This window comes from Salmo salar, chromosome 11 (assembly GCF_965601325.2).
Source record: "Salmo salar chromosome 11, fSalSal1, whole genome shotgun sequence".
NCBI classification, from domain to species: domain Eukaryota; kingdom Metazoa; phylum Chordata; class Actinopteri; order Salmoniformes; family Salmonidae; genus Salmo; species Salmo salar.
Genome location: NC_138301.1, coordinates 108,906,173 through 108,921,042, shown reverse-complemented (window position 1 = coordinate 108,921,042; position 14,870 = coordinate 108,906,173). Strand labels below are relative to the sequence as shown.

Genomic DNA, 14,870 nt, shown 5'->3' with positions numbered 1-14,870 from the left:
TGGACTTCCTGATGGACCGCCCCCAGGTAGTTATGGTAGGCAACAACACATCCGTCACGCTGACCCAACACCCCTCAGGGGTGCTTGCTTGATCCCTTTCAGTATTCCCTGTTCACACACGACTGTGTGGCAGCGCACGACTCCAATCCCATCATTAAGCTTGCTGACAACACAACAGAGGTTGGCCTGATCACCGATGACAATGAGACAGCCTATAGGGAGGAGGTCATTGACCTGGCAGTGTGGTGCCTGGACAACAACCTCTCCCTCAACATCAGCAAGACAAAGGAGCTGATCGTGGACTACAGGAAACGGAGGGCCGAACACGCCCCCATCCACATCGACGGAGCTGTAGTGGAGCGGGTCGAGAGCTTCAAGTTCCTCTGTGTCCACGTAACTAAGGAATTATCATGGTCCACACACATCAACACAGTCATGAAGAGGGCACGACAATGCCTCTTCCTCCTCAGGAGGCTGAAAAGATTAGGTATGGGCCCTCAGATCCTCATAAAGTTATACAGTTGCACCATTGAGAGCATCTTGACTGGCTGCATCCCCGCTTGGTATGACAACTGCTTGGAATCCGCCCGCAAGGCGTTACAGAGGGTAGTGCGTACGGCCCAGTACATCACTGGGGCCGAGCTCCCTGCCATCCAGAACCTCTATACCATGCAGTGTCAGAGGAAGGCCCTAAAAATTGTCAAAGACTCCAGCCATCCAAGTCAGACTGTTCTCTCTGCTACCGCATGGCAAGCGGTACTGATGCACCAAGTTCGTAACCAACAGGACCCTGAACAGCTTCTATCCCCAAGCCATAAGACTCCTAAATAGTTAGTCCGGATAGCTATTAGTTAACTATTTAACTATCTGCATTGACCCTTTTAGCACTTACTATTTTTGACTCATCATATACGCTGCTGCTACTGTATATTATCTATCATGTTGCCTAGTCACTTTATCCCTACCTATATGTACATATCTACCTCAATTACTTCGTACTGCTGCACATGGACTCTGTACTGGTACCCCGTGTATATAGCCAAGTTATCGTTACTCATTGTGTATTTATTCTCTTTTTTTCTCCCTGCATTGTTGGGAAGGGCCTTTGTTGTTTATGAAGCATGTGAAACATAACATTTGATGTGATTTGTCGCTGTAAGAAAGTCTTCTTCTGTTAGACTGACATTTGTGTGATTGTTCACATCCCCATTTCCCCTGATAGGCATACTGCTCCCAGATTCTTTGGTATCCAGCTACAAAGTTGTTGAGGCAGAACTGTTTGCCCCTGGCGCATGCATACACACACACACACACACACACACACACACACACACACACACACACACACACACACACACACACACACACACACACACACACACACACACACACACACACAAGCCATTTTGACTTGTCATCTGATTATTTGAAAATATTGGAGAAATAACATCTCACACAAAAGCAATGACACAATGTTTAAGCTTCACTGATATGACCATAATTAATACAGTGCAGACCTATGCGTCTCAGGCCGCACCCCATCAGCAAGTGCATCGAATATAAAATCATGGCGCGCGCGTGTTGTTGGGAAACCCCGGCTCTGCCTCCACCTGATGGCAGCATCAGGCAGCCCCGTGAAACATTAGCGTGGGAGTTCCCTTCAATGCCAATGTCGGGGTGGTGCAGCGTGCAGTGAGGATCTCCTGAGCAGAGCCCCCATCCACCCTCTTTCGCTCTCTCTCTCTCTCTCTCTCTCTCTCTCTCACTCACTCTCACTACTGCCCCCTCCCAATTCGTTCCCTCCATCCTCCCCCACACGACTGCTTAGCACAGCGCAGCAGCCTCCTCAGCAGCATCCACCTTAACTGTGTAGCAGTAGTCATCCCCAGACCCCAGCGCAGGCAGTGATAAACTAAGGGACGCATCCAAGTGATGCCACTGCACCAACCGCATCTCGCAACCGCGAAAACACACCGAGAATAAAACAGTCACTTCTACAAGGAGGAATACAAACGCATTTGCCTCGAGACCGCAACTGCCCATGAAGATGTCTAACGTAGACACAGTCTTAAATGCCACCGATCGGGTAGTAAAAAGTGAGTGCATTTTCATTCTTTTTTTAATTTATTTTATATAGGTTACAAAGGTATATGATATCAATTATTTACTGTATAAGATCTCGTAGGCTACAGAGTTGGGTATTGCATCCTGTGGATGTCCGATGTGTTAAATTATATAAAGAATGTTCTTTGCTCTAGACCTGTGATGTTGATAAACAGTGAAAGGCAGTGACTGTGTTTATGGCTATAGGCCTACTGTCTGTGTGGGGGATGGGATATTTAGTTAATAATCGTGTTCCGAGCAATATATTTTTCACTGTCCCAATGTGATTGAATTTAGTCACGGATAGGCAGAAGAGGAGACTAAATGAGGCAGAGTTGCCGATGAAGTCTTTGCGGTTAAGGCAGTGATGCAGCAGGATTTCGCTGGCACTGTGATAGAGGGCGCCTGGCGAATCCCTGGATCTGCTCATTTGGGGGAGGGGGTGGGTTGCAATCTATATTGGCATGTATGTAACAGTTTTCACTGTCAATGAGTAAAACATAGGCTGGCTATAGTGTTGCTTGGGTCTTGAGTTTGAAACCACGCACTCATTTCGATTAGGCCTATATTCATATTTGTTTGGCACGCGTGCCAATACCGTCTATCATTAATAGGCTATTAGTCGAGATTTCATAAAAATATAGCCTACCACCAGTACATGTTATTACAGTGTAACTATGTGTTATTACAATTAACTACAATACTTGTTACAGTGTAATTACATATTTAATTAGGCTAAGCTGTAATAAGGATCCCTTAAAATTGAAGTGTTACCAAAATATAATATAATGTAGGCCTGTAGTATTTTCTTTCAATAGGTCTAATGTCTCTACAATAACCTTTTCTTCCGTCAAAAGTGTTGTGGTCTGCAATGAAGTGAATGGAGGCTGTGCCACAAGTACATGAGTGTTGCCTGAGCTTCAGGAATACATAACTGTCTTTGCAGTCTCATTCATGTTAAATGGTGTTTCATTATAAATGTTACCGCTTTACAATATTGGAGTTCTTTATTTCTGATGCATTTTATTTACTATTCGAGGCCCAATTGCACACCAAACGCTATTGCAGTTGTCTGCAATCGCAGGCGAGGTTTAATTCAATGTAAACCCGAGTTCGACGCTGCACCTATCCAGGCTCGGACAGCAGCGCTGTGATATAAGATGCATTGTTAAAAAATATATACTTTAGCACCTGATTGAAAATAGGCCGACAGGTTTACCTATCGGTTTATCATAATGTGATCGGGTAGGAACCATATATTTGGTCCGTGTTTCATAGGGGACTGTAATTAATGCAGAACACGTCAAAATTATAAAAATATCACTGCCTGGTATACCTACCAAGCCCTTGACGACTGTCACATATACGCTTGATAGGCCTACAACACCGGAATAATGGCCAGTCTTGGATGTTGCCTCGGTTTGCGCTCCTCACGCAGGATTGGTAGTACTTCGACATGTTCCAGAACTAGCGGGTTCTTCAGAGCGTCTACAGTCGTATTTAGTATTTTATTTGGATCCACATTAGCTGCTTTCAATAGCCGCTACTCTTCCTTGGGTCCAAACAAGAACAAAATGACATCACAAAAAAAAAAAAAAACGGTCTACATCATTATTACAACAATACATCACACAAGACATTGTGCACTATACACATTTTGCCTGCTCCACCATTATGAATGTACACTGCTCCACCATTATGAATGTACAATATATAATGCCCAACTATGATGGGCAACATGATCTGATGATGATGGGACTATCCCCACCCACACCTCCAATAGGGCCAAAGCTACAAGACACATCAAATGTAGCCTATGATAATTTTTCACATACCGTAGCAGGCTCAGGCCTAGTTCTATACTGTTTAATTTTGCCTACAGGTACAGTATATGAAAATCAATGGCCCATAAGACTGGTACAGGATACATCTACTTATGGGGTGAATATGCATAGGCTGTCATCTACTTATGAGGTGAATATTCATAGGCTATGTCTTCTCATAATGTATTCCTGCATATTATCTCACGTATTGTTGCTAAGTAACCATTGACCTTAAATACATCAATCATAATTTATTTGTTATTTATAGTCATTCTGGGGCTTTGCCAATGGGGGAATTGAATAAACTCTTTAGAAGCATAGCATATTTAAGTCATAGTGAATTAGCAAATGAATGTGCTACAGGATAGTAAAAGCTCTATTCAATCCACATCGTGGAAGTTCAGCTTTACAGTGTGATTGTAATCTAAAGCCAATGTTCTCGCATTACCGAAGACTGTGTTTTACGGTAAACGCTGTGTTTATACCTCGATCAGAAATCACCTTTACATTTCCATCTCATAATCTGTAATGCTTCAGCGACACAGATTTAATAGAGCCCTGAGTTAGCAAGGATTGCAAATATGGATCCCTTATTTCTCAATTCCATTCTGATGGCATAGCTACATATTTACGAACAGGTGACAGTACAGAGACAGCTTTACATGTGTGGCTTTGTTGCATCCCAAAGAGGGAGTGTTTGCAGAGAGGAGGAGGAGGTTAACAGTGGAATGGGTTCACTCAAAGTTGACTCTAGTTGTTTGTAATACAGAACACAATTCTCTCAAAGGAACATTCCATCTTATGTGGGCCAGTCTCATCATAAGGGAAGAGGGATTCAATGGATGAACCACGACGACTGTGTGTTTAATTTGAAGGGATTTCTACATAGAGAATCTATTCATGGCCACAGCAAGATCAATGGGAGGAGGAGGCTGTGTCGTCTCTGGTGTGACTGGTAAATGCAGCAATCGCGTTGCACTAGAAATTGATTAATCAATTGCAGCAATTCCTTCATGCTGCTCACAAAAACATCTCATTTGAGGTGGCTGAAGATTGCTGCATTGTGGCACTACTTAGTACTTGCTCAGAGATCCCAGTACCTTATACAGCTGTGGCAAATATGTAAAGGGTGCCATCACAAACGTGTCCATCTAAACATATACCCTGGCAGCTGGAGGGCGGGGCGCCACTATGTGCCTACTGTACTTTGATCTGTATTGTTGTGTTCTACAGGGCTCATCTGAAAAAGACACCATCGTCTCAGCTTTGACTCCTTGTCAAGATAAAGGTTAAATAAATAGAAACATTTGGATATTTACACTGGTCATTCTTTTGGGTTTGAAGTGCATCACTATTGGCTTCTCTATACCAACATACTATAGATTCTTAAAATAATCCAGATCAAAGCTGTGAGAGGGATGCCACTGTGGCAGGTGCATGTGCTCCTATTTCTCATTGAGTTAGACTGTAACAGTGTGGATGCATGGTGGATGCATGGCACACGCAATGGGGACCTGCTGGAGCAGCAGTGGTGGCAGAGTGGCTCCTCCACACCACAATAGGATTCTGCTCAACTCCTAAACCTCTTTCATTCCTGCTGAGAAACTGCTCACAAATAGGGTTGGACCCCTCCCAGTTGATGTATAATTGACGAATTGTATTGTGTACAAAGATAGCTACATCAATAAATAACTGCATATCCAATCCCAGTGATGTTGCAAGCGGAAATTGCATCATCGGATCCAATTTAACACACTCCTTTACTGCAGCACAGCTCAGCACATAGCTACACACACTGCCCTGTAAATGACTCATCTGTTTGTAAGTGTTTGTTTTCCTGTTTGATGTTACTCAGCGCTTATTTTTGCAATGTCACACTTACTTGTATGTTCTCTTACAGAATGAGGTGGTAAGATGTTAACCTTTTCACGCTTTACAGATGTCATCACATAATTTTCCTCCCCAATTTTCCTCCCCAGCGATAGATTCTGTCATATGTCAACTTGCTACACTCTTAGGTTATAGATAGCACCTTTTTTTATAAGAGTGTACAATTCCAAGACAAGTATGGTCTCAGAATTGTAGTGTGTCTTGACCTCACTCTTCAGCACTGTGATATCTCCCACACAGGAAATGGAACGGAGGGGAAGAGGGTTCTTTGATAAAGCTATCCTAGGGGCTGTTCCTCTCTGGCACAAAGCTGGACCACTGTACCTACTCTGTGTTGGAAGGTGGGATCATGTGATTTGGAGTCTTGGTAGAGGAATGCTGATGTTAGTGATGTCTAGGAGTAGGGTTGTTGTGACATGCAGGCAAGGGACTGGTTATTGGAGGAGACAGTGTCAGCCACTTGGCCTGGTCCCATATTTGGGCCTCTCTGGGGAATGTGAACAGGCTCCAAGAGGCCTACTTTCTCTTAGAGTGATTCTAGGACATTATCCGTGTTAGGTCTGGTGGGGCTTGGTGAATCACTGTGGATCCTGTGGATCAAATGGCTTTTGTCTGACAGAGGGGAACCTCACAATACCAGATTTCTTTTCAGAACAAAACCGAGACAATCATGGAAAGGGCTGACCGATCAGTAAAGGCACTGGTGGATTTAGAGAGTCAGTCAGTCAGCACACGGCGAATCTCTTCCGAAATATGAATATGAAATATAGCTCTGTTTTTGTCTCCCAAAGATAATGCTGGAGAGAGATAATTCTGGAATGGTGACCATCCTTTGTACCTCCATATTTACAGTAAACATTCAGCCATTTCTGATCCATTTCTCGACACCCACAATTAGATTTCTGACATTCACTGTGAAATGCAGCCTCGTTGTGTGGTTGTGTTCTCACTGGTTGTGAAAGTAGTGGATAGGTCTCTATGTTGACTCTTTGTTTATCTTTTGCTGTAGAAGTGTTGATGACCAGGCAGTGGCTCGGGTGGTTGATGTCCTCTGATCTTTTTCGCCTTCCTATGGCACCGGGTGCTGTAGGTGTCCAGGAGGGTGGGAAGTTTGCATTGGGCAGACCGCACCACCCTCTGGAGAGCTTTGCGGTTGTGGGCGGTGCAGTTGCCGTACCAGGCTATGATACAGCCCGACAGGATGCTCTTGATTGTGCATCTGTAAAAGTTTGTGAGGGTTTTAGGTGTTAAGCCAAATTTCTTTAGCCTCCTGAGGTTGAAGAGGCGCCGTTGCACCTTCACCACTCTGTCTCATTGGCCAGAGAGCGTAGAGCCCACCTCCCTAAGATGTGTGTGAGTAGACGTTGTGGATCTTGATGGTGTGATAGCCTTCAGAGGAAGAGAGGGGGCGAGCTAGGCGCAAGGTATCTGCATGCATGATATGTACAGGCTTTATTTAGCAGTGTGGGTGAATTATTTAAGCATTGGTTTTTCAGCAGTGTTTTACTGCACACAGGCCACTTACATAATGAAACTTCCCTGAGGTCTAGTGATGAGAGGGTGTAGAGAAGGGAGACGGAGAGATGGAGAGGCAGAGGAACTGAAGGGAGGGATAGAGACAGAAGGGAAGAAAAGAGAAACGATTGGAAGAGCATGGATATAGGAAAGGAGGGAGAAGGAAAGAGGATATAGGAAAGGAGGGAGAAGGAAGGAGGATATAAGAAAGGAGGGAGAAGGAAGGAGGATATAGGAAAAGAGAGAGAAGGAAGGAGGATATACGAAAGGAGGGAGAAGGAAGGAGGATATAGGAAAGGAGGGAGAATGAAGGAGGATATAGGTTAGGAGGGAGAAGGAAGGAGGATATAGGAAAGGAGGGAGAAGGAAGGAGGTAAAGGAAATGGAGACAGAGAAAAGGAAAATAAGAGATGTATTGAAGAGAAAGCAACCCTCATACTACCCCCCACACACACACAGCCTCACCCTCTACCCTGAAGCGACTTTCCTCCCCTCATCCCACGCACAACCTCAGCCCCTACCCTCATACTACCTTCCCCCCACCCTATCACAGCCTAATCCCCTACCCTCATACTACCTTCATCCCCCCCACAGCCTAACTCCCTACCCTCATACTACCTTCCCCCCACACACACACAGCCTAATCCCCTACCCTCATACTACCTTCCCCCCACACACACACAGTCTAACCCTCTACCCTCATACTACCTTCCCCCCCCCCACAGCCTAACCCCCTACCCTCATACTACCTTCCCCCCACACACACACACACAGCCTAACCCCCTACCCTCATACTACCTTCCCAACCCACACACACAGCCTTATCCCCTACCCTCATACTACCTTCCCCCACCCTACACACAGCCTTATCCCCTACCCTCATACTACCTTCCTCCCTCCACAGCCTTTTCCCCTACCCTTATATTACCTTCCCCCCCACCCTACACACAGCCTTATCCCCTACCCTCATACTACCTTCCTCCCCCCACAGCCTTATCCCCTACCCTTATATTACCTTCCCCCCCACCCTACACACAGTCTAAATCCCTACCCTTATATTACCTTCCCCCCCACCCTACACACAGTCTAAATCCCTACCCTTATACTACCTTCCCCCCCACCCTACACACAGCCTAAACCCCTACCCTCATACTACCTTCCCCCGAATAATGAGTTCTGTTCTGTAATTTTGTGAATATTCAAATGAATGCTCTATGCATAATTGAAGAGCCATGTGCATGTGACCTGTTATGGTTGTTGGCCATCATCAGTAATGTAGACTGGTCAACACACACTGCCTAGTGCCTGCCCTGTCCTGGCTTCTCTGTTCAGATCCCTGCTTCCTCATTGGCTCCTTCTCCTCCCAGTCTCTAGCATATTGGGGTTTCATGCATGGGCTGATCTGAAGGCTGCAAGCTGCCATTCTGCCAGGCAGACTGTGCAAGCAGGCAGGAAGGATGCACTCACTTTAGGGGCCCTGCGCATTTGGTGCTTTGCACAGGAAAGAAATGGGGTCCGTGTAGGTCCAATCGGTGAACACACACATTTAGCCATTTCAAACATGTGCATCTCAGCCTGTTGAGTGCTATGATAACAAACCCTTCAGTTAGCCCAACAGCTACACTATCCAAATGAAATGAAGGAACCAGTTCATCATGACAATACTAACAGACTGAACAAAATAGATGGGACATCAAAATTGGTATTGTCTGGATAGTTAAAGGTCAGAGTGATTCACAGTGCAGTACTCACAGTACTCTGGAGACGGAACCACAGCAAAACATCTTGTCACCCAAATGAATATGCAACATTGTTTGCCAAGTTATTTATAATACCTCCAATGTTTGTCTGTTCAGTAAAATAAATGCTGGCAGCACTGCATATGGCTTAGGGCATCTGTAGCCAAGTAGTGTGATTCAGCAACTTGGAATAGTAGACATATGGTATATTCCCTCAATTGTGTGCAGAGTGCATTGAGATTTTGAATTCTACTCCTAGTTATTATGCACATTACAAAGTTAGGATGACATAAACCACAAGAGCTGTAGTCCTGGACCAACATCCCTCCCTGCTACATTATTGGTTGGTAGTGAAGATGTTACAGGCTCAGACAGAGGGGGTCAGCAGGTGTGGTAGAGGCAGGACTGAGACAAGGTAGAGGTGCAGCTAGCTAACACTGGGCCAGAGACCTGTCAGACACACCGACAGAAAGACCTGAGAGACAGAAAGACAGACCTGACACACCTGACTGACAGACAGACAGACCTGACAGACAGAAAGACAGACAGACCAGACCAGACCAGACCAGACCAGACAGACAGACAGACAGACAGACAGACAGACAGACAGACAGACAGACAGACAGACAGACAGACAGACAGACAGACAGACAGACAGACAGACAGACAGACAGACAGACAGACAGACAGACAGACAGACAGACAGACAGACAGACAGACAGACAGACAGGTGCATCTAGAGGGGGCGTAGTGTTCTGTACATGTAAACATATTTGACTGGATGCCAGGGCTGGATGGAGAGTATTAATGTACTCCAGTGTCACTACTGCCATGTGTTCTATAAGTTATAGTTGAAACCTGGAAGTGTTCAACCTACAGTCCTCTCTCTCTCTGCTAGATATCTCTCTGTCAGTCTGCAGCATCCAGCCTGGTAATGTTTCATGACAGCTATAGAGAGGTAGAGAGAAAAGTAGCTAGTGGTGTATTCTGGTGTGTTGTAGTATGTGGAGGATTTAGGTACAAGGAACATCTTTCTGCTGTAGCAAAGGAAAATGCATATATTACCATGAATTACTGAAGGTTGTTTCTTAGAAGTCTATCTGGTGGTAACGTTAATTAGCGTAGGCTACACAATGATGATAAGACGTCGGAATAACAGAATGGGTCAAAAGCTATATTTGTTTTGTTGGTCTCCAGTGTTGTTGAAATCCTTTTTCAATTTATTGTAATGTCGCTTCCCTTTCTGCCAAGAGCAGCGACTCTCAACTGGTGGGTCGCAACCCAAATTTGGGTCGCAGGTGGTTTTGAATGAGTCACGAGTGTCTGAGTAAAATGTTTTATTATATACAGTACCAGTCAAAAGTTTGGACACCTAGTCATTCCAGGGTTTTTCTTTATTTTTACTATTTTCTACATTTGAGAATAATAGTGAAGACAAAACTATGAAATACCACATATGGAATCATGTAGTAACCAAAAAAGTGTTAAACAAATGACAGCTTTGCACTCTATTGGCATTCTCTCAACCAGCTTCACCTGGAATACTTTTCCAACAGTCTTGAAGGAGGTTCCACATATGCTGAGCACTTGTTGGCTGCTTTTCCTTCACTGCGGTCCAATTCATCCCAAACCATCTCTGTTGGGTTGAGGTCGGGTGATTGTAGAGGCCAGGTCATCTGATGCAACACTCCATCACTCTCCTTCTTGGTCAAATATGATTATTTATAAATTTTTATGAAAAATACTCCAGTCTGAACTTAAATGACTAAAACCAGGTAGGTGTGTAGAAATTATAATGAACCTATATTTTTTATAATTTAACCTCAGAACAAAAATAGTTAAATCATAGTATTTCCAATATAGAGTTATTAGCAGTGCTATTTACCGTATTTGGTTGATTTTGTGGTCTCAAACCAGTGAGCTTAACATTCTTTATCAAGAATATGGGCAAAATGGAATTACTACAATGAAAAAGGTGGGACTGTTCCCTTGTCATATAATTGGTATATTTACCATCAATGTAGTATTAAAAATAGTTTTCCAGATTGCATATAGGCAACAACAAAAATAGCAAAGCGAATATTGGATCGCAACTGAGACAACCTGGTTCAATTTGTGTCCCAATGCAAAACCAGTTGAGAACCAGTGGCCTAGAGCATTTTTGGGGGTAATGTGTGCTTCAGATAAGGAGAAAAATAAGGACTATATAGATCTGCATCTATGTGAGCCTCCCATGCAAATCACAGTATACAGCACTGGCTCTCCTCCAATAGTCAGCTGCTGTTGCCCGGCAACATGCACCACAGCTCAGCTCAGCCTGGGCTCCCAGTCGAAGTGAGCTGTCTCACATCTCACCTCTTTCTCTTTCTGTCCTCTGTCTCTCTCTCTGTCTGTCTGTCTGTCTGTCTGTCTGTCTGTCTGTCCTGTCTGTCTGTCTGTGTGTCTCTCTCTCTCTTCTGCTTCTGCCTTTCTCTCGTTCTCTCTCTCAACTCTCAATGTACTAGTGTGTTTTCACCAGGCCTCGTGTTCTCTTCCTCATTACTGCCTTCCATGTGATTCAGAGGAGTTGGGTTAAATGCGGAAGACACATTTCAGTTGAATCCATTCAGTTGTACAACTGACTAGGTATCCCCTTTTCCCTTTCCTTTCCATTTCTCTCCATCTAAATCCTCCCTATTTCTCTCGGTTTCTTCAAAGGTGTCTTTATCTCTTGCTCTCCGTTCTACGCTCTCATCTCTCTCCCTCTTGCCCTCTGTTTCTCCCCGTCTCTAATTAACCTCCTGTATCTTTTAGAGTTGGAGAGTATCAGAAGGACAGTACGGTCTATTGAGTTAATACATACACTAAGTCAATGATGCACACTCACATACTCAAACACACGTCAACAATTATACAGGACATGTCGCTGATGAGGAGGAGGATGAGGAGGAGGAGGAGGATGACGAGTAGACCGACCGCGTTCTGTTTTGTGTGTTGTGTTATTATGATGAAGTATCTCTAGTCTCTTTATTTGGTCTCTACTATTACAGTTCTATCATTCTGGCTCTTTAGGTCCATTAGAATGTGACACGTTCTCTTGATCAAAGAGATCTGCCTCGTCCCGTTTCTGCTAACGATGAGAACACGATCTGCTTCATAACGTTGAGGGGGAACACTTTGGAGCCTCCAGATTCACTAGAATGTACAGCGTGTCCTGACACAGGCACATTTATTCGCTCCAAGTAGTTGCACAAACTTGTTGATATGCCTATATGTGGAAACACAATACAGTCAGGCATACACACCTACAGTCTATGTAAGCTCAGAAACAATCACATTAACATTTACTGTTCAGGCAAATACAGAAGCCCAAAACACATACAGTATTAAGGCACAAGGCGAGACCCAGATGCAGACACAGGAGGGAGATGGTTGGAGTCTTACAATGTTTAATAATCCAAAGGGGTAGGCAAGAGAATGGTCGTGGACAGGCAAAAAGGTCAAAACCAGATCAGAGTCCAGGAGGTACAGAGTGGCAGACGGGCTCGTGGTCAAGGCAGGCAAATGGTCAGGCAGGCGGGTAGAGAGTCCAGAAACAGGCAAGGGTCAAAACCAGAGGACTAGAAAAAGGAGAATAGCAAAAGGAGTACAGGAAAAACACGCTGGTTGACTTGACTAAACATACAAGACGAACTGACACAGACAGACAGAAAACACAGGGATAAATACACTGGGGAAAATAAGCGACACCTGGAGGGAGTGGAGACAATAACAGGAACAGGTGAAACAGATCAGGGCGTGACATACAGTGCCTTTAGAAAGTTTTCACACCTATTGACTTTTTCCACATTTTGTTGTGTTAAAGCCTGAATTTAAAATTGATTAAATCGCAATTTTTTGGTCACTGGCCTACACACAATACTCCATAATGTCAAAGTGGAATTATGTTTTTAGATTTTTTTTAACAAATTAATAAAAAATGAAAAGCTGGAATGTCTTGAGCCAATAAGTATTCAACCCCTTTGTTATGGCAAGCCTAATTAAGTTTAGGAGTAAAAATGTGCTTAACAAGTCACGTAATAAGTTGTATGGACTCTCTTTGTGCAATAATAGGGTTTAACATGATTTTTGAATGACCACCTCATCTCTGTACCCCACACATACAATTATCTGTAAGATCCCTCAGTCAAGCAGTGAATTTCAAACACAGATTCAACCACAAAGACCAGGGAGGTTTTCCAATGCCTCACAAATAAGGACACCTATTGGTAGATGGGTAAAAAAAAAAATAGGACATTGAATATCACTTTGAGCATGGTGAAGTTATTAATTACGCTTTGGATGGTGTGTCTATACACCCAGTCACTACCAAGATACAAGCGTCCTTCCTAATACACATGCCGGAGAGGAAGGAAACCGCTTTGGGATTCCAACATTAGGCCAAGGGGACCTTAAAACAGTTACAGAGTGTAATGGCTGTGATAGCAGAACTGAGGATGTGTGGTATTTACTCCATAATATTAACCTAATTGACAGAATGGAAAGAATTAAGAATAACATGCATCCTGTTTGCAACAAGGCACTAAAGTAAAACTGCAAAAGATGTGGCAAAGCAATTAGCTTTTTGTCCTGAATAAAAAAGTGTTCTGTTTGGGGAAAGTCCAATAAACCACATTACTGAGTACCACTCTCCATATTTTCAAGCCTAGTGGTGGCTGCATCATGTTATGGGTACGCTTGTAATCGTTAAGGACTGGGGAGTTTTTCAGGATACAAAATTAACATAATGGAGTTAAGCACAGGTAAAATCCTGGAGGAAAACCTGGTTCACCAGACACTGGGAGATTAATTTACCTTCCAGTCGAACAATAACCTAAAACACAAGGCCAAATATACACTGGAGTTGCTTACTAAGAATACAGTGAATGTTTCTGAGTGGCCGAGTTACAGTTTTGACTTAAATTTAATTTAAAATCTATGGCAAGACTTGAAAATGGTTGTCTAGCAATGATCAACAACCAACTTGACAGAGCTTGAAGAATTGTAAAAATAATAATGGTCAAATATTGTACAATCCAGGTGTGCAAAGTTCTTAGAGACTTACACAGAAATACTCACAGCTGTAATCACTGCCAAAGGTGATTCTAACATGCATTGACTCAGGAATGTGAATACTTATGTAAATGAGTTATTTTTGTATTTAATTTTCAATTCAAATTTCTAAAAACATGTTTTCACGTAGTCATTATGGGGTATTGTGTGTAGATGGGTGAGAAAAAAACATTTATTCATTTCAGGCTGTATCACAACAATGTGGAATAAGTCAAGGGGTATGAATAGTTTCTGAAGGCCCTGTAGGCACACACACGAACAAACCTACTTTCTCACACACACACACACACACACACACACACACACACACACACACACACACACACACACACACACACACACACACACACACACACACACACACACTCTTGACTGGGATGTCTTTTCCCCAAAATTCCATGCCAGGCCAGGCTCATTATCCCAGCAGCAGCAACATGAGATTTCTCTTTTTCCCCCTCTAGTCAAACATCCATTATTTAGCAGCATTTTGATCACGTTGAGCCTCAAGTCACAGATCTCTCTCCTCTCTCTGTTCCATTCCATTCCCCAAGTGCTCAGCTCAGCAGCTCCCCTTAGCCACATGCACAGAGCAACACAAATCACTAGCCGAAAAACTTGGCCACATTGCTATATATACACTACAAGACCAAAAGTATGTGGACACCTGTTTGTCAAACATTTCATTCCAGAATCATGGGCATTAATATGG

At 43.6% G+C, this 14,870-nt stretch overlaps 1 protein-coding gene across 2 annotated transcripts in view; it reads left to right on the top strand.

The window, feature by feature from the left end:
- Positions 1-1,785: 1,785 nt before the first annotated feature.
- The window catches only part of LOC106563625 (protein phosphatase 3 catalytic subunit alpha), a 59,740-nt gene continuing 46,655 nt past the window's right edge, over positions 1,786-14,870 (top strand). The window contains exon 1 of one of the 2 annotated variants that reach the window (XM_014129375.3): positions 1,786-2,096. In XM_014129375.3, coding sequence (XP_013984850.1) covers positions 2,042-2,096 — 55 coding nt within the window. In that variant the 5' untranslated portion in view covers positions 1,786-2,041. The remainder of the gene's footprint in view (positions 2,097-14,870) is intronic. The other variant, XM_014129376.3, reaches the window with a different exon arrangement.